Source organism: Cricetulus griseus, unplaced genomic scaffold, assembly GCF_003668045.3.
Source record: "Cricetulus griseus strain 17A/GY unplaced genomic scaffold, alternate assembly CriGri-PICRH-1.0 unplaced_scaffold_1, whole genome shotgun sequence".
NCBI classification, from domain to species: domain Eukaryota; kingdom Metazoa; phylum Chordata; class Mammalia; order Rodentia; family Cricetidae; genus Cricetulus; species Cricetulus griseus.
The window spans coordinates 2,215,377-2,236,731 of record NW_023276808.1 but is presented as its reverse complement, the minus strand read 5'-3'; the positions used below and the strand labels follow the sequence as shown (position 1 = coordinate 2,236,731).

The window sequence follows — 21,355 nt, the reverse complement described above, 5'->3', positions numbered from 1 at the left end:
AAGTCAACATTTTAGTTGATCACACAACAGAATGTCACAGTGTAAACTAAACATATTCTTGATATCAACATCATTTTACCAATATTTGTTAATTTCTCAATCCAACAGTTGGTCACAGAGGTCAAGTTTATCAAGGCTCCCTTGTCAGGTTTTCACACGTCTGACATATCCATCCTTCAATTACATGCAAGGTTCAACATTTGCAAGAGACAGAAGCCAGAGGCCCTTTAAGACACTGAGAAGATAGGATTGTGGGGTGAACCCATCTGGGTAAGAACTTTATCCAGCCACAGGAGAGGGCCATGCAGATGTATCTCAATCCAGCAGGGGGTGCTAGTAACATCCTGCCTGTGGTACTTGGCTCCCCAACCCTAGGAAAAAGAAAGCACACTGGTGTCATTTAACTCTCTATCTCATTGAGTCATTCTACCAAGGAAAAAAATCATATGATCAGTTCACATAATTATGTTTGGACTCATGCCCATGTCCCACAAGAAAACAAACATACTGCAAAAGCATGGGTAATTTTTGGGGATGGAGGTTGGCCACCAAAAGTCTACCCAAGGACCCCAGGATCACCTATTTAGTCTGGTGTAGTGGCACACGCCTTTAATCCCAGCATTCGGGAAGCAGGGACAGGCAGATCTCTGTGAGTTCCAGGCCAGTCAGGGTACAGAATGAGACCTTTTTTCAAATAAATAAATAAATGTTATTAGTCTTGGGTAATTACAAATTTAAAATACATCCAGTAGTTGTTTGAGTAAAGATATTTTAGCCAGGAGGTGGAGGTGCACGACTTAGATCCCAGCACTCAGGAAGCAGAGGCAGGAGGATCTCGGTGAGTTTGGGACCATTGTGGTCTTCAAGAGCTAGTTCCAGGACAGCCTCCAAAGCCACAGAGAAACTCTGTCTCCAAAAAAAGAAGATATTTTAAATATTTATTTCCCACTACATTAATGTTATATTAAAACTTTACTTACTTACTTATACTTTTAAGACATACTCTTAATGGGTAGTCCTGGCTGGCCTAAACTCCCTATGTAGACCAAACTGGCCTCAAACTCAGAGCTTACCTATCTGATTTCTGAGCACTGGAATAAAAGGCATGTATTATCAAACTGGCTTTATTTATTTTTTAATAGTTTATTTAAAAAATTGTGCAAATATGTACGTGTTTGAGTATGGATTTATCTATGAATGTGTGGTATCTGTGGATTTCAGAAGATGTTGGATCCTGGAGGTAGAGTTACAGGCTATCGTGATCCATTTCAGCTGGATGCTGGGACTGAACTCAGGACCACTGTAAGAGTCCTACACCTTTAACTGAACCATCCCTTGCCCCTTTATCTGTGTGTCCATGCCTGGAGAGCACAGGGGTCTACACTGGCTATCTTCTTCAATCACACTCCACTGTATTTTCTGAGATGAGTTCTCTTGCTGCACCTGGGCTTTTGTCAATCAGGCTAGAATGGCAGCCAGCAAGCCTAAGGGATCCTATCTGTCTCCCATGCTGGGACTACACACAGCACTGCACCCAGCTTTTTGTTGTTGTTGCATGAATGTGTGTTAATGTACACCACAGTGTGCATGTGGAGCTCAGAGAACAAATCTGTGAAGTTGGTTCTTCTCTCACCTTTTACACATGTTGTGTAGCAATATCTTCAAAGATAAAACCTTCTGTCTTATAGGGAAGCTCCAGAATTGCTGAATGCTTTAAGGGGAGGTGAAATGCTCCACCCCCTAGGCAAAGTCCTTAAAACGCAGGAAGCAGACATCGTAAAAGCTTTAGTAAGTCCCTGAAACTGACAAGATTCACTAGGATGTCCCTCCCCAGGCTGATATGTAAGGACTGCTGAGACACACAGACTGACTAGGCTGCCTGCTTCTGGACTCTATTAAACCCTTAGTTTGACCCGGAATAAACTGCATGATGACTGGGAGGCAGGGGGAGATAATGGTGCCTGTCACCAAGCCTGGAGACCTGAGTTCCATCTCTGGGACCTACATGGTGGGGGGAGAGGACTATATTCTAAATTCCCATGACAACCTCTTGGACAATGGTGCTCTTGGTGGGCACTGATAGGAATATATACCAGGAAGGCACAGATATACATATTGTAAATAGCAGGGGTGAGGCGGGGGTCAGGCCTGAATGAGATGGGCAGGTTCTGCTCACCTTCACGAAACTCATTCGAATAGTGCACATTTTGGTGAGTTCATACACGGTCTCAAAACCATGGTTCACAGACTGTGCCAGGATCTGAGCAAACTCTTGGTTGTTGAAAATTTTCACACTACACCCACTGGGGATCCTGCAGACAGTGGTGGGATGAAACCCATGATGGTAGTTACAGTTCCAACTCTGCACAAAGATGCTGCTGTCACTCAGGCATTCGACATACACTTCTCCTCCAACATAGTACAGGTGGACGCCTGTGAGAGGACAGACCATGTCAGTCATAGGCTGAAAGGAACCCAAGCAGAGTCAAATTTGGCCACTCACATAGCCATTCTGACAGACATCTAGCTAACTATGTTATGCTTGTGATAACCAGTGTGTTCAGGAACAAACAAGTCTCTCAAAAATAATAATGGTTGAGATTTTCATTTTGGTATTTAATGTCCTGCTTAACCAGAGTTGAAAGTATATGGACACTCTAAATATATAGCAATATAAAACCTGCAGTTTCCTGGGGTATCCTGTGTGCTTAAAGTCTTCTGCATTTATGCCAAGGCTAAATTGTTCAGAAAGCTTCAGAGAGAGAGAGAGAAGGGATGATCAATAAACAGAGTGGAGTTGAAACCCGGGTTGAAGAATTACTGCTGGAAGCTGTAAGACATGAGGTCTAGTTAAAAACAGACACCTTTTAAATAGAAAGAAAATTACTGTGTGAAAAAGGAGCTCACAGAAATAAGTACTAAAAACAATAATTGAAAACTTCTTACAACTTAGAATGCTGGGAGACCAGGCAATAACCCACCTTCTCAGAGAGAAGGAGGCAGAGACCTGGATCCCCTCCTACTAAAGCTGGAAGAAGGAGGGAACCAATTCTGCAAATTTGTCCTCTGACTGCTATGTGCCCCACTATCAACCAAAATAAACAAAAGCAAATCTTCAAAAAGGAAGATGTACCCTCTGGCTAAGCCTCATGAGGGAGTAAAAGAGGCTAGCAAGCAGGCAGCTAGTGTGGCTTTGAGCCCTGAAGGTGACCCTGGAAAGGCTTAGTAGAAAACGCTAGTGTGACTGTCTGAGTACACACCATTTGGCATTTTTACAGACACAAAAGGCTAAGACTCCAGTATCAGCTCTATCCACTGTGGTAGATATCCATTTAGTTTAGTGATATAAGGAGATACATTTAGGAGCAAAATATAGAGAAAACTTTTTTCCATTCATTTATTTAGCTCGAAATAAAGTCATGCACAATTATGATATGTAATGCAGTATGTTCACAATAGCATGGCTAAATTAAACCAATTAACATGTTATATCACACATATTCATCATTTTTGTTTTGAGAACACTTAAAGTATACTATCTCAGAACATTTAAAGTATAGCATATTGTTATCAACCATATTTATCATGCTCTCAGTAGACCTCAAGACATCACAGAGTCCATGCCTCTTGTCTAAATGCAGTTTTATATCCTTAAACCAATCATTTCCCCATTGTTAAGAGACCCACATTGAAGCCTAATCGCCACAATTCTGCTTAGAGAAAACATTTTAGGAAGAAAAAAAAAACCTTTTCCCTGATACCAAAAATGATGCCTTTTCATTTTAGAAAATTAAGACAATGTTTGAAATATAAAGATGTGGAAAATATTGGCATTCTTTCAGTGACAGAGGAAGTCTGCAGTACTGTGTCCGTTTTGGCAATCATTAAAGCCTGTGTTGCAAATCGAGTTCCACCCTTGTTAGGTTTCCTCTTTGAATCTAAGAATAAATGTTAAAAATCTTCTCAAATGTTTTCTCAAGTACCTATGAAAAATCACTGTTTTACCTGACTCATTGCTGTAGATGCTGATTCTCTTTTTACTTCATTTATTTACTTAGAGACAGGGTCTCACATTGTAGTTCTGGCTTTCCTGAAACTCAAGAGATCTTCCTGCCTCTGCCTTCCCAATATATGCCACTCACTGATGACTTAAAGATGGAGGACCAACCAATTTACTGATCATGCAGATTTATACACTGTATAGTTAATTTTATTCTGCAGTTGATTTTTATTTTCAACAAAAATAGTTTGGGGAGAAACACTTTAAAACATGCAAACACCTTGATTCTCATAAAATTTATCTTCATATTTTATTCTTAATACATTTAATTGTTCTATGTGTGCGTTATGTGTGCGCGAGGCATGTGCTATCACATGTGTGGAGGTCAGATTGGCTTTTTCCTACCATGTGGTCCTGGGTATAGAAATAAGTTTGTTAGGCTTGGCACAAGCCCCTTTCCCCACTGAGCCATCTTACAAGTCCTATTCTTACAACACTAATTACAAAGTGGTGATGTATGCATTCTAGTACTCAGTGTCAATTTAGCTTCCAAACTTGCCAATTAATTCACTTCTCTATTAGTATGGCAGTATCAATTAGGTTTACTTATTGGACAGGATCTCACTGTGTATGTAGTGCAACCTGGCTTTGGATTCTTGATTTTCTGTTACAGGAGTTATGTGCACCACTACACCCAGCAGTCTCCTAAGATCCACTAATGCAGTTAATCGCAGTAGCTTTTCATTATGTCTGGATCTGGAATCCAGTCTCAATTATGCACATATCAAAAGTGATTTTTTAATAGCACCAACATTACCATGCAGAGGCTTTGCCTTTTCCAGAGTCACTCAACAGTACAACTATTTACATGATGTAGACACTCCAGTAGGTGTCAATGTAAGGGCTCCTGAAAGGTGACATTCCTAAGTTACATGACACACTACACTGTTTATATAAGGGAGCTGAGCATGCATGTTGCATGATACACTACATTATTTTATATAAGGGAACTGAGCATCCTTGGATTTTAGTCCTCAGGACACCAGAACAAGCCCGCCATGGACAGCTGTATCCTGAGAGGCAGCAACATTTTCAGAAACTTTTCTTCACTTTGTGTCATGTGAGATGCACCAGGCGGAGCTCATCACAGATTTGGAAGCAGCCAGTTTGCCTCAGTGGGGATAGATATCTGCAGCAATGATCTGGACACTAGATGTGCTTATTGCTCCTTTGTATCTTTGCCTTCTCAGCAGACAAGTTAGAAACTACATTCATATTCAGAGGGTATATAGACAGGCTCCCATACAGACACAAGAGCACAAGAGCATATAAACACACGTCATGTCATTAAATTATGATTTTACACTGACACTTCCAAGGAATGCCACACCCCTTCTTGATTGCCTGTTCCTTACTCCACAGGGAAAGCTAAGCTCTGAGCACTACCCACACATCTGGTCATTGACTTAATCACATAATAAATACATATAAATGTTATAGAAATATTTTAATCTACCACTAGTAGTTTAGTCCCCTAAGAAAGATATTTGGGATGTTGAGATGGTTCAGTGGGTAGAGGTGCTTGCCACCAAGACTGATGACTTGAGTTTGATTCCTAGTATCCACATGGCAGAAGGAGAGAACTGACTTCCACAAGCTGTCCTCTGACCAAGGTACTTACACACACATACAGGCATGCACACACAAACATGGAATAAATAAATGTAAGAATTGTTTTAAAAGATATTTCACTTATAACAAAATATAGGACAGCGTAGTGCACCACAATAACACGGCAATGTCAGCTGGCACCTATCAATATCATAGGAAAACCACTAAGATCAATGATTGGAGCAATTTCTAGATAATATGAATTAGAAAGATACTTCAAACAGCAGCATCTGAACATTTGGCATTAGCCACAAGAACGATGGGGTCACTTCTAGAGGAAGAAAAGATGAACGTTTGCAGGAGGGGTAAAGGGACACGCACCTTTTCCAATATGTCGCCTGGTGTTTTCTATGGCGGAGTTCCGGTTAATGTTGGAGAGCAGCCCAAGGCAGAAGTGGTTCTCATTGTTGGAAGGATCAGTGAAACCATCCACCAACACGCTTGTGGAGGAGGCCTGGAATGTATCACCCACGCGGTTGTTGAGCTCGTAGTACACAATAGAGCACCAGTGCATTGGTTCCTCATAAACAACAGCTTGAACATCTGCAAGAAGGAAAGAAATTTGCTCACAGTTAATCCTGGAGCACCCCAACCAGAAACCGCATTGTAAAACTGGCTGAGCACAGTGGAACGAAGACAGGGAGGGGCAACTACGAGGATCACATGGGTCATTTCTGTGAGATCCAATGTACCTCTTACTAAGGGCGGCATTCTCCTTTCATTGGGGAACTGGCAGAGATATGAAATACCAGCTCAGCTAGCAGGGCAACAGCACTTGCTGAATACAAATGACTTATAACTTGCTGGTTAACATACAGAAATAATTGGAATCACTCCTGCTGGCACACTACCTACAAGAAACACAGTGACCAATGAGAAAGCAAGTGGCACAGCAACAGGAGGGGCCTGGAGATATGCCAATGGGGCTTGTGAAGAAAGGAACTGCTTTTGGCAAAGCCTTGGCAGACCTCTGCTTTTTCGAAGCCCTGAAAACGAACTTCTTCCTATCATGAAGAATCTGCTTGGCTTCACAAGAGCTAGTGATGGCTGAAGCTCCAGTTTTGCTATAGCTCAGGAAGAAACCATGTCAGCTGGCCATTCCTCCCAAATAAAATATATCTCTCTCATCCAGACTCCATGCTAACCTCCTTCTATTTGCTTCAAGTCATGCCAAGCAGGTGTGTTTGTCTCTCCCTTTCCAGAAAGGGCCAACAATAGAAACTACACAGGTTTACCAAGAGGATGCAGCTTGTTAGGCCCAATCTCTTAAGGCTGATGAATCTCCAAACAGAAAATGCTTCTAAATGCTTTCAATCAAAAGGCTGGGAAAAGAGCCCTTTCTGTGTCAAAACCTCTTATGCAGGCCTTTTGAGAGCCCAGGCACACAAACCACACCATTGCCAACTTGATCATTACTGATCTGAGCCTCATGGGGCTTCAGTGTACAAATATAAGAAATGGAAAGAAAATCCACCAGGACTGGCAGATGGAAAAGCAGAAGGACAAGGACAAGGAGGAGGAGGAGAAGGAGGAGGAGGAGCAGGAGGAGGAGGAGGAGGAGGAGGAGGAGGAGGAGGAGGAAAGACTTCCACATCCTTTTGTTTGATTGCTTGTGGTTTTTCGAGACACAGTTTCTTTGTAGCTTTGTAGACCAGGCAGGCCTCTAACTCACAGTGTTCAGCCTGCCTGTGCTTCCGAGTGCTGCCATGTTCTTAACATAACCAGCCAGTTATTTGTTTTATATAAGTAGCTTAGCTGAAAATATACTATTTCCCTTGTTTCTTTCTAGGCAATGCTTCCCTGTCTGCTGCTCTTCAAGGAGCAAAGATTTAGTAATCCACATGTGCCAAACCCCAGAGAAGGCTGAGCCATCTGTCACATAGGCCTTCTATCAGCTTTCAGCATTGTTAAAAATGCTATTCATTTGGCTTACATGTGGACACATTTTTCCTATAAAAGGCCAGGAAGATCTTGTGAAGCATATGATATTTATCACAACTATTCCACTCTGCCTTTGTAACCACAACAACAAATAAAAAACCTAGCCATAGATAATACGTAACAAATGGGCACAAGTGTGTTCTAATAAAGCTTTATTTACAAAAACAGAAAGTGGGCTGATCTGTGTGCCGGCTGTAGCTTGCTGACCCATGTTCTGGGAATCCACCACAGGTAACAACAGCAGAATAGTCAAAGTTTTTTCCTCTGAAAATACTACGTGATTTTTAGATGGTTCCAACTGGGAACATTTTTTAAGCTATTTTAAAGGAAAAAACTTAAAAATAAGTCTCTATTTGGGGGTAACAGAGATAATCTCATCATGACCATTACAGCCCCCACACAGGGTATCTTGCTCCCCAAATAAAAATTCCAAAAGTGGCATAGGGGCTATTCTGAAGACATGAAAACACATGAGCATATAAATAACAAATGTATTTGTTATGTAAAATAGGACTCAATCATTTCCTCCGACTTTCTCTGAAAGCACAGAGATTTTTAACAACCTCTTGTGTATATAGGTATGTGAAACAGCCATACAAACCCATATTTATTGGTAACAAATCATAGACAGATGCATTTTAAACAGTTACATGATATATGTATATAAATGCATATATGATAATATATATCACTTACTCATTTATTGAAGGTGAAAGCAAATTAGCATGCTAAGGACACAGATAAACTTGTTTATTTTTCCAATACTAATAAATCTTGGCTTATTATTCAACACTGGTCAACATACAGATTGTCTTTAGAGGTGACTGACAGTTCGGTTTTCTAACCACCAATGCTGGAAACTCACTTCACCTAACTATGTAACACAAAATGGCAGAGCACTGGTTACGGCCGTTTCAGAGACCAGTGGGAATCTAAGACCTCCATATTCAATTCTGAGATCTCATATTGGACTGTGACAGAGTTTAAGTAAAAAGATGGGCTCTAGAGAATTCTTTACATTAGGCTTAAAACAACAAAACGTTTTTTCCATGTTTCGAAAACACCTACCTTTTTAAGGTCTAAATGAGTAAAAGTAACATTAGGACAGGACATACAGACAAAACTCTGACAACTCATTTTACCTCCTCTGTTGATCTCGGAGGGCAGTGCAGGTGCCATCATATTCGTGTCCATTGGCTGAGAGCCATCCTGGGCCATGGCGTCTTCAGGAGGCAGGTAAGCAGTTGGGGATATGTCAGCTACAAAGTTTGAAAGGAAAAATTACATGCTTCAGGCACAGACTCTCCTCTGCACTGAGAGCTTTTGCGTATGATTAGGCCTGCTCAAGAGTACACAGATGCCTGTGTGTGCACATGTATGCAGGGGTCAGAGGATAACTTTAGGTAAACATTTTCCTTTTCCTTATAGTTGGGAACGGAGGAAGCAATAAAGCATGGATCACATTTTAATTTCTGAAGGTACAACATGGATGCTGAAGTAAAATTTAATGTAAAGCACCTTAAGTGGCTCTATAAACATCCTGTCCCATCATTTTCCCTCCCAAAAATATCCATGCATTTCATGATGATCTTTTATTTATCGTGTCCCTCTTGATGTCGACTGGCAAGAGCTCTGGCACTAATATTTGAGATGCTTGTTTACTAACCTGTAATCTGAAAAGTGTAATCCTCTAATTAGTCACTATTACACCATCCGCTATGAATCAAACAGGAAAATAACTGGTTTTCTTCTTTGCTAAGTTAAACAAGCAGGAAAATAACTGGTTTTTGTCTTTGCTAAGTTAAACAAGCAATGTTCTCCATCACTTCTGTTGCATTTCCTTGCTGTTAAAAGCATATTAACATATTTTTTGGAATTACATCACTGGCAAAATGAATCTAATTAAATGGGTCGGGCGGATACCCCAGTAATTAGCTCTTCTGCCGCTGCATTGATAACAAGGGTTCTTCAATGTTGGAAAAGCTCGCCGAAGCCGCTTCTCAGAACAGCAGTGTGTGTAATATGACATATTCCCCTTTCTTTTTATGGAGAGCAGAGACTGGAATAATTGTGCCACTCAAAGAAGGATGCAGCTGCTTCAAAACGTAACAGGACTCAAACAAGCCATCCTCTTCTCCAGCTGTATGTACAACTCCCTCCCTACATTGATATTCTCCAAGCACTGGTTCACCAGGATGTGCTCAGGGTTCCACCCACTGTGCCCCTGCCCCGCAGGCCACACCTACCCACCTCCCCAAGGCAGGCAGCATCCCCGAATGCCCCCTCCTACCTGGCATCTGGAAAGGGCTGCCTGGGTCTGAGCTGGTGCGGGAGTGAGGGTAGGTGCTGCTGCTGCTGCTGCTGCTGCCTGGGGAGTTGGGGTAGCTTCTATTGGATGAGTGGGGAAACGGGTGGGTGCTGGGCTGCCTGAAGGAATCTGGAAACGTGGCGTTCGGTGGCATGTGAGGCTCATTCTGTCCCAAGTTACGGAACTGTGCCAGAAGGCTGTGCTGAGGGTTGTACTCACTGTACCTGGGAACCAGCACGGGAGGAAGCACTGGGGACAGAAAGAAAACAGAGAGACAAATGAGAAAGGTTTAGTTTATATCCACTCTTTCTTAAAAACAGGCAGTGGACACAAAAGCCTTTGCAAATTATTCCTTAGTCTTTACTTTTACATGACTTATATATTCCACAAAAATACAAAAGGCCTTTGGAGACCAACCTATTATTGGATGGTTGAGCTGGAAGTTTGCAGTCTACCCCTGGGGTCTGAAGATCCTGTGAGAGAAAAGTCACCTGGCCATCCTGGGAACAGGAACAGGGAGGGAGGCCACCCAAATCTGACACCATCCATATTTGGGGACTCTCAGAAATCATCAGCTAAGTGAACCAACCCATCAACAAAACCATCCTGAATGACAGACACTGTGGCAACTCAATGCTTCAATACAGAACCACTTGTCAACTGATCTGCCTGTCCAGATGTAGAACCAAGCTCTAGGGCAAACTATATAAATTCAGAATGTAGTGGCTGATATCCACGGGAGACTGGTACCAGAGCTCCCTTGGAAGCCCTCATCTGCAGACGCTCAGTCCCTGGTGTAACACGGCACAGTATCTATGTGGGCCTGTATGTGTCTGCGTCACCCACACTTTAAATCAGATCTGAACCACCTGCGATGCCTAACATGAAATAAATACTGTGAGACAGTCACTCAGCTGATTAGAGAATAAGAGGGCTTCTGTCCTTCGATAGCTGCTGCCACCGAGTCTAGGCATCCTCGGGAGTCAGTCATGCAGGCTTCACTGCTCCAGGTGCTGAATCTAGAGGAGTAAGCAAGAGGGCACATAGCACCTAGCCCTGTCACCTCTCAAGGCCCTGGACTCCTTCCACAGCAATGTTAGGATTAACCCTGAGACTATGGGAGGGGCAGAGCTGTGGTGGTCACTAAGCTGAGGTCAGGCCAATGCAGGCCAACCTATACAAGGACCTCCAGTACTGGTGACCCTGGGCAGCATCAGGTACAAGCACCTCTGATCCCTATGTGGTGACCATCGTACCTAGTCAGAGGCTTGATGTGAAGAAAAGGAAGCAGGCCCTCCCCACCAAGAGTTCCTGTTCTCTGAGCCCCAGAAAGAATGAAGTCCATTGACTTTTTCAACCACCAAAACTGAAACAGAAAGTATCAGAAAGGAAGTCTGCCTGCTCAGTAGAGACAGAGTTCTATTTCTAACTATTTTCATCTGCAGATGCCTCTATGTATAACTGCAGAATCCATAGATTCGAGAGGCCGACTCCAGACTTTACCATAGCCCAACCACACAGGTAAAGACTGAGATATCTTAAAGTAACAGCATCAGTTCCTCACAGCAGAACATAGCCCACAGGGAACACACCACACCACAAGCACACTGCAATACAGATGACAAAGAGCGCTGTCGTGAAACATGAAGTAGAACTGGTCACAGCTGCCCCACCGTGCCCTTCCTTTAGTGCACACGACAGGACCCTGTGCTTCTGTTGTCTGCTGACGTACTGCATAGCTAAATTGCTGGAAAGACACACAGAACCAATGTGAACCATAGAAAGCAAAGTCAGACACACACCTCAATTTTCAGAACGTGTTTCTAAACAAAGTCACTTGGAAGGAAGGAGGCCTTTAACATGTATGAAATACTCCAAGACTGCTAAAATTTGGGTGGAATGTACTCCCAAATGTTCAGGTGCTGAAGGCTTGTCCTGGCAGCCTAGTGGGAAGTCTCCTAGTCACTGGAGGGAACAGTAGGGCTCCAGTTCCTTCCTCTTGTGACATGAGCTCTACTCTGCCACCATTCTACCCCAGGATGCTACAGTGCTACAGGACAGAGAGCCCTGGAGCCGATGGGACGAAGGGCTGATACTTTCAAAATCATGAAGTAAAGTAAACCTTCCTCTTTATAAAGTGGACACTCGTTACAGTGAGCAAAAGCTGAGTAGATAGAGTTCCTGTGCTCTTTTGCACACGCATGTATGAATACACACAAAACTTCCCCCAGATATTTTGGAATTACACCCCACAACAGAAAGGTGGTATTGCTCTGGTCTCAACAGGCTTCACGGTGCACACACAGTCCACACCACTCACCAGGGCTCGCCACACGCTTATAGTGATAGGGGTTGATGCACACCTCCTTCTTAGTTACTCATCTAGCATTCAAATACCTTGGGGCACTCTTTGGACTTGAGATACAATGGGTCCCTTGGTAGGTCGTGTCTGGGTTAACTGCAGTATCCTGAGACCTGGATTCCACGGGCATGGGGGAGAAATGTTGAGTGGGAAGGAAGGACTCGGGACATTGCTTGCACAGTAGCCAGGAACTGAAGCAGTATTGGAGAGGACCTGGGGCATCGAGGTGCCCCAGAGTCGAGGGGAAAACGCACAAAGCGGTCATCAATGTGGTTGCCCTGTCTGAGGCAGAACTGGAAAGCACTTTGTGCCTTCCTGTGTGTGACAAGCATCCCAGTTGAGCCCATTGGAAGCATTTGTGCACAGGCGCTGAGCTCAGGCTTGGGAGTGTGAGGAGTGCTGCACTTCACTGAAAACACTGGGCAAGTTAGGTGTGATCGGAACATTGTTCATATATTTTCCTTGGACCTAAAACGGAGCCCGGTAGGGGTGAGACCTAAGCTACAATGCTTACATTTTGAAAGCGGATTTTTCTCCTGGGAGCTTTTGAGACGGTTTCAGTAGGTTCAAGTTTCACCTTGGTTGTAAGAACTCCAGTTTAGGCCACAAGTCTCAGGGTTGTTTTTTTGGGTGGGTGTTTGAAACAGATCTTCTCTCTGGCTTTTGAGGCTGTCTTGGAACTAGCTCTACTGAACAAGGCTGGTCTTGAAATCACAGAATTCCATCTGCCTCTGTCTCCCGAGTGCTGGGATTAAAGGCAGAGGGAAAGGAATCAAGGCCCTAACAGAAGCTCAGAAACTCCTTGAGCTACATTTCAAACCACCTTTGAGATGGTGTTTGAACAAGCTCAGTGTGACCAAAACACCTCAGTGTTTTTTTGTTTTGTTTTGTTTTGTTTGTTTTGTCGTTTCAAAACAGGGTTTCTCTAACTTTGGAGTCAGGCTTCCACTTCACAAGTTCTGGGATTAAACAGTTGCACCACCATTGAGCACCCTGTGAGGCCATTTTTGAGATAAGATGTCTATGCTGGAATTTCTGCCTACCAGAAGCACAGTTCTGGCTTCTTCTAGGATTAGTGCATATGCAACTTCCAAGTGGTTTTTTGTTGTTGTTGTTTTTGTTTTTGTGGGCAGGAAGGTGGTAGAATCCTAGTAAATTGTCCAGGTTTTCCTGACTTCCTCTTGGTTGCTAACTGTAACAGTCACAATACTGGGCACATTTTACTTTTGTGCATGCTTACCATTGGGTCTGTGCTTACTACCCTGTGTCAGGTCACTGCAACCATGTTGGTTCCTGTGATGTATGTCTGGTCTTCATGCTTGGTGGCAGGCTCCTTAACATGTTTCTGCCCTTTACCATTATTGAGCATACTATTGCCTTGAGCTGATATATATATTATATATATATATATATATATATATATATATATATATATATATATATGCTCCTGTAGGTCCTGGAGTTCAAACCCAGCTTCTCTCAAGTCTGTAGCCCTTTGCCAATTCCTTCGTCTTCCTGGGCCTACCTGTAGCTCTGTCTGCTCTTGAATGACCTGCTTTTGGTTCATAAAGGCATAAGACAGCATGCACAGCCGATGTAGACACTTGTTCAGCCCAGATATCGGCGTGAAATACATATAGCTCCTTTGGACAGAATAGAGTCCTGGGTTTCATGCATGCTAGCTAGGCAGCCAGTCTTCAAGCTGGACCACATGTCCTGCCCTCTCCATGAGCTGCAGCCGCATCTGTGTGGATAGCAGAAACAAACAGGCCCAAATCTGTGCCTCTGGAACCTTGGTTTACAGCCCCAGCCCACTTGGGATGTTTTGTGCTTCTGTTTGTTCTAGTATACTGTTTCCCAGTGTGGTTACAATGTTGAGTTGTGAATGAGGAAAACAAACAGACAACTTTTTTTTTCTGACTAGGCTGCTCTGTGTCTTTGGAGACTGTCCTGGAACTGGGTCTTGAACCCAATTACTTAGAAATTTGTCTTTTTAGCTGGTCTCAAACTCACAGAAATCTACCTGCCTCTGCCTCCCGAGTGCTGGGATTATAGGCTTGTGCCACCAACCCCCAGCTAAAAAGATAAATTTCTAAGGAGTTTGCTGGGCAGGGAACTATTGTTCCCCCTTCATATATCTGCAAGAATTCTAGGTTACTGCTTGAATTGCATGTGGAAACTGTGCAAATATTTGTGGGTCTAGAGGAGCAAAGGCAAGCAGAACTAAGAGCTGGAGGACATCCTTGTCTACAGAGCAAGTTGCAGGTAAGCCACAGCTACAGAAACCCTTTTCTAAAATATAATATCCCCACCTCATCCAAATAAGTGTTCTCTGCCCTTATTTTAATCTGTAGTTTCACACTTTGGTCAGTAGGTGTGAGTTTTGTTACGGTGACTGACAGAAATTTCCAGTATTCAGATTTTTGTGGGGTTCCAGGGCAGCCTTGACTGTTACACAGAGAAAAGCAAAATTCACACACAAAGTAATGTCTCTCAAGTGCTAGATCACAGCTGTCACAGGGAATAAAACTCCTGGTGGCCTCCATTCCGATGCCGCAACACCCAATGTCCAAAAAGGTTCTGTGATTAGAAGCATTGCCAGCCTCCTGTGGGTCATTTTGTTCAGGTCCACTCCAAACACCCTGTGGACAAACATGGGACTATCACTATGGTGCATAGAAAGACAGCATCATGGCACCCTGTCTTTGAGCCTGTTTTTCTTTCTTTCTTTCTTTACAAGATTTATTACATATATACTATTCTGCCTACATGCCAGAAGAGGTCACCAGATTGAATTGTAGATAGCTGTGAACCACCACATGTGGTTGTCGGGAATTGTACTCAGCACCCCTGGAAGAGCAGTCAGAGCTCTTAACCTCTGAACCATCTCCCCAGCCCATAGCCTATTTTTCAAATATTGTTTTCATTAGTTCTCTATGGAGTGTTTCCTGATCTTACCCAGGGCTAGAGTTCAGTTCCACATGCAACCATTTTTAATTAGATCTCCAAGGGATCAGATGTCCTTTTCTGGCCAATATCAGCTGAATGCATGTGGATACATACATACATACATACATACATACATACATACATACATACACAAACACACACACACACACACACACACACACACACACAATTAACCATTAACATTTCTATTGTTTGTTTGATTGGATTTTTTTCCAACAGGGTTTCTCTGTGTAACCTTGGCTGTCCTGGAACTCAATCGGTAGACCAGGCTTGCATTGAACTCCCAGAGATCTCTCTGCATCTGCCTCACAAGTGCTGGGATTACAGGATTGCACCACCAATGCCCAGTCTGCTTCCAGTGTTCATAACTACTGAGCCATCACTGTAGCTGCAACAATACAAATCTCTAGGGCAAGGGCAATGGAGATAACCAAGGAGAAAGGCTTTTCTGCCATGTTTGGTACCAGGAGAGCAGTGATCTCAAGATGGCCTCAGACTTGGAGAAGTACTATCTGTCAGAGCCCAGAGATGGCTCTGCTTCATCTTGACCCAAGGTCAGAGAGTTCAAAACTGTCCCTAGTGTTCCAAGGTCAAAGTCATATTTTCTAAGGCATGGCTACTATAGGATGTTTGTTCTTAGTCTTGAATGTCAAACCTAAATATCTACAGACTTGGTGTGGTTACTCTTGACCCTCATGGCCCATAAGGAAAAGTTGAGTCTCAGGTGTGGTTTTCAAATGTTTCGTGGATTAAGGTAGAAAGTGCTTTTGTTCCTTATACATGTTAAAGAAGCCTTTTGTCATGTTCCCCTGTTTGTTGGGGTACTTAAGAATGTTGAAGAATAAACTTGAGAAGTCCAGTATTCACACTGGATTGTCCTCTCGACTCTATCCTGTGTCTCTTTTATTAAGGGTATTTACCTGCCATTTCACAATCTATTCTCCCCCTCAGGTATGAACCTGGCAAGTTGGCTGGATCCCACTGAAGCCTAACATGGATTGATTATGACAACTGTGCAATTCAGAAACACAGGTAAATGCAAAAACTTAAACATTAATTTGCAGTGTTGGAACTTACAGCTCTGGGGATGTTAGGAAAGCAGACACTCTACTGCCAAACCATCCTCCTAGCTCACATTTTCAGGTAGGGCCTTGAACTAAGTTGCCCAGGTTGGCCTTGAGCCTGGGATTCTTTTACTTGAGCCTCCTGTGAAGCTGGGATCCAGATAGGGGTTTTGTTTGTATGTGTGCTTTTGCTCTTAATACTGTTCGCTATGGTGTGCTTTGGAGGACAGAGATCAACCTGTAGATGCTTTCCTTTCCACCCACAAGGGTCCTGATGGTAAAGCCTGTCATCAAGCTTGGCAGTAGATGCTTTAACCTGTTGAGCTCTCCAGCACTGTGGTATTGTTTTAGGATGAGTATTTTGCACACATGCATGACTGAACCTCGTATTGCAGTGCCAATGGAGGTTACCAGGGGTTATTTGATCTCCTGGAACTGGAGTTGGATACCCTGTAACAGATTGTGAGCCACAGAGTGGGATCTGGATACTAGGGACTCTGCAAGAACAACAGGTGCCTAACCATGGAGCCACCTCTCCAGGCTCCTTACTCCCAATGTTCAGTTTGCTTGTTGGATACAGGGTCTCTCTGTTGCCTTGGCTGGCATGTAATTGTCATGCCATGTTCGTGAGATCTAAAAAAGATGCCACCAAGGAGCTGACTCACTGATACAAATGCATACCTCAATTGTGACCGGTTTTTAAAGGAAACAATGGCAAGAAGGGTGGTGTGTGCCTTGGATGTTCAGGATTGGATAAGAGTAGGTGACTTGGGCCAGGTGGTGGTGGCAACAGCCTTGGCTGGCGTGGAATCTATAGAGATCTATCTGCCTCTTCCTTCCATGTGCTGGGATCAAATATGTTCCCAACCACTCTGGGCACCAATCTTGAGTGTCTTTAGACATTAATAAATAAAAACCACAGGACACTCCTAGTTGTATTCTCATTTACAGATGCAGATAGCATGGTGTGGAAAGCATGTCCAGTGGTTAAATAAAAGACTCAGAAGTCCCAGATGCCAGCTGAGACAGGTTTCATTTAAAAGAACAAGAGAGTACTCAGAGGTTGGAGCACTGGCTGCTCTTCCAGAGGTCCTGAGTTCAATTCCCAACCACCACAGAGTGCCTCACAATCATCTATAAAAATTTGGTGCCCTGTTCTGGTGTGCAGTCATACATGCAGGCAGGATACTGCGTACATAATAAATAAATATTTACAAAAATAAAGCAAAATCCAAGCAATGGTGACCCATGCCTTTTTAATCCCAGCACACAGAAGGCAGAGGCAGGAATATCGCTGAGAGTTGGAGACCAGCCTGGTCTACAAATCTGGTTCCAAAGCCACAGAGAAACCCTTCCTCGAGGGAAAAAAAGAAAAAGTACAGGAAGTAAAGTTATACTGAGCAGCACTGTTGTCAATCAGGGTGAGTCTGAGAGTATAGCCAGTATAGTAATAGATAACAGAAACCTAATATCCCAATAACAAGAGCTGGAGATATGGCTCAGTGGTTAAGACTGCTCTTCTAGAGGAGCCAAGTTTGGTTTAATTGTTTCACAACATCCTGTAACTGATACTCCCAGGCATCTGATGCCATCTTCTGGCCTCTGTGCACACTGCAAGCCCAGATACACTTACCCATAGATGAAAAGAAAATGCCCAAATTAATAAATGCCTTATTCCCCAAGCAGTTTCTAAACACCCCAAGGTTTGTCAAGTGTGTGTGTGTGTGTGTGTGTGTGTGTGTGTGTGTGTGTGTGTATTTATGTATGTGTATGTTTGTCTAATGGGGGGTTGCTTTTTATAGGATGGGAGATTCTTCTTTTCTATCTCCACTTATGTGTGGAGTTATGGAAGCAAGTGGTTAGCATGGTGGCAGGAGCAGGAACTTGAGATACCACATTTTCTATTTTTGGTTTTTTGAGACATGGTTTCACTTTGCAACATTTGTTGCCTGTCCTGAAGCTTGCTGTGTATACCAGGCTGGCATGGAACTCCCAGAGGTCCTCCTGCCTCTGCCTCTCGAGTGCTGGCATTAAAGGCTCCAGCTATCACTCCCTGGCTCAGTTATGTTTATGTGTTTCCTGCCTTTAGAATGAAAATAACCATTGTTGTTTTCTGTGCTGTTTTTTGAAGTAGCAACTCCCATATCCCACGGTTGCCTGATAGTAGCTATAAAGCTGAGGCTGGTCTTAAAATTCCTACTTAAGCAGCCAGTGTGTAGTGGTTCATGACACCATTAGCATCCCCATGCTACTCCTGTCGCCCTCCTCCTAAGCAAAACACTCACCACAGTTCCTGAAGTCTGCAGGTCGGTGCCTCAGGCCTTCCCACAGCAGCCACAGGCCCCTGTCTCCCAAGTTGTTGAAGCTCAGACCCAATTGTCAGGGACAGGTGTTGACTTGCAGCACATGGGCAATTCCTGCACATGTGTCTAAGCCCAGTAGGCAAATGCCCAACCTAGAGGGAGTGATGGTCAAGGTGATTGTGTCCTATGCCTTTTGGTTAGGTCACCAGGGCTGGGCTTACATGCCAAATTAGTATGCTGGGTGCAGCGGTATGGCCTTTCCCACCTTTGAGAGAGGCAAGGGAAGAAGGCAGAGAGGAAGACAGGACAGAAGGAAAGGGCCAGACACTCACAATAGGCTGTAACTCAAGTCCCAGGCAATCTAAACTTGTCTTCTGGACTCTGTGGGTACCAGGCAAGAGCTTGGTCAAAAGCATGCATGCAGGCTGAAAGCCACATCTGTCAAATTTTGTAATTTTTAAAAAAGGAGAAAGGTGTGGGGCTGTGCTGATGTACACATTTAACCCCAACACTCAGGAGGCAGAGGTAGGGCGATAGTTCTGAGTTTGAGGCTAGCCTTGTATACATAGCAAGTTCAAGGACATCCAGGGCTGTTACACAGAGAAACCTTGATGGTTAATTGTTGCAGGAGCCCATTGCAGGTAGTATATCCCTGGGCCAATAGGGCTGGGTTGTATAAAAGCAAGTAGCAGAGCAAGCCACAGGGAACCAACCAGTAAGCAGAAAATTTCTGTGTTTTTTTATTGTTTCAGGCTTCTGCCTTGGTTTCCCTCAGTGAAGAGCTATATAACCTGTAGTATAAAATAAACTCTTGCTTCCTGAAGTTGCCTTTGGTTATGCTTTTTATCACAGTAACAGAAAGCCAAGTAGAACAGAGGGTACACTTTGGTCAGTGGTATTTGTTCTGAGACCTGAAAGATTAACCAATCTCCCTCCAGAAAAATGTGTGTGTGTGTGTGTGTGTGTGTGTGTGTGTGTGTGTGTGTGTGTACGTATGTATGTATGTATGTATATGTGTATGTGTGCATGTATACAGTGTTCTGCTAGTATGTATGCCTGCAGGCCAGAAGAGGGCAAATGATCTCATTATAAATGGTTTTGAGCCATCATATGGTCACTGGGGTGAACTCAGGACCTCTGGAAAAGCAGCCAGTGCTCTCAACCCCTGAGCCATCTCTCCAGCACCTCCCCTGGAAACTAAATATACAGCAGAAGAGAAGAGCCATTTCAGTGGTTTCAGTGATGTGTGAGTAAAGACCCTGTGGCAGGAAAATTTGACAGCAACATTATGTAGCTAGAGCTGGTGAGTTAATGGGTGGGCCCACAGCCTCCATGGACAGAGAAGACAGGACAAGCATGCTGAATCAGGAACTCCACTCACTGGAGGGTCTGCAGTTTGTAGTCTGGGTACCTAAGGCCCTCACACAGCAGAAGCGTGCCGGGATCACCAAGGTCTTTTAGTTCCTTGTCTAGTTCAGTTAGGGTTTGGTTCAGGCTGAGGCTGGAGGCCAGATCTTCACAGGCAGCCTAGCTGAGTGGCAGATCTTCAGCCTGTGTAAAAGCCAGCCGGTAAACATGATGGGGGAATTTCCTGGGGACATGGAATCTATCTTCTGCCCCTGTCTCCAGAGTTCAGTGTTCTCAGGATGCTGTGTGGCACACACCTGTGATGCCCACCAGTACATGGTAGACAGAGGCTACCATGTATGTAGGAGGATGTTCCATTCGACTTGCCTGGGTGTATAGTGAGGCTCTGGCTCAAAAAGCCAGGGGCTATAGGTGTAGCTCAGTAGTAGGGCTCTTGCCTGGTGCATGCAACATCCTGAGTTTGATTCCCAGCACACACACACCCCCAAAAGAAAGCAAGTAGAACACAAAAGCAACAAACTGTTCAAGGCCTGGCGATGGTGGCACACACCTTTGATCCCAGCACTCAGGAGACAGAAGCAAGCAGATCTCTGTGCATTCAAAGCCATCCTGTTAATACAGAGTGAATTCCAGAACATCCAGGGCTACACAGAGAAATACTATCTAAAAAACAAATGAACAAACAAAAAAAGACCTGTCCAAGGTGCCAAGGTGATGTTACACATATTTGATTACATAAATATATACAGGACTTTCCAATTGTACTTAAAAATTATTTTGTGTGAGTTGGGTATGGTGGTGCACAACTTAAATCCTGGCACTCAGGAGGCAGAGGCAGGCAGATCTCTGTGAGTTGGAGGCCAGCCTGGTCTACATATCAAATTCCAGGTTAGTTAGAGATATACAATGAGACCCTGTCTCAAAAAGTATTTTGTGGGCTATATCTGTATACATGCCCAGCGGCAAGTGCTCCTCAGCACAGAGCCATCCCTACAGCCCCTGTGGGTCTTTTCTTAATTAATGCAGGAGCCCATTGTGGGCATTGTTGGATGACAGTTTGCAAAAGCCTCTCCTTTTACACTGTGGACTGCAGGCACTAAACTCATGTTCTCAGGTACCTTTTCCTGAGGAACCATCTCACTAGCCCCTACAGGTACTTTTTAGTAAGACATTATATTGGCTAAAACAAACAAGACTGGCATATATCACAAGCCTTTGGTCCTAGCACTTGTGGTTATATATGTGGAGAACATGTTTTTCCTTCCTGAGTAATAAATGTTTAAACTTCCATAGGTGGTTGAACTTTGTCATCAGCATTGATAGTCAGTGCCTTTATCTGCTGTGCTGCCACCTTTTTGGCCCCTGCTA

At 43.7% G+C, this 21,355-nt stretch overlaps 1 protein-coding gene across 1 annotated transcript in view; it reads right to left on the bottom strand.

Moving 5' to 3' along the window:
• Positions 1–227: 227 nt before the first annotated feature.
• Positions 228–21,355, bottom strand: part of LOC113837974 (mothers against decapentaplegic homolog 1-like) — a 42,425-nt gene continuing 21,297 nt past the window's right edge. Inside the window, 6 exon segments of the mRNA XM_035453534.1 lie at positions 228–371; positions 2,177–2,433; positions 5,993–6,214; positions 8,755–8,871; positions 9,903–10,169; positions 12,241–12,297. Of these exon segments, the coding sequence (XP_035309425.1) occupies positions 228–371; positions 2,177–2,433; positions 5,993–6,214; positions 8,755–8,871; positions 9,903–10,169; positions 12,241–12,297 (1,064 nt within the window).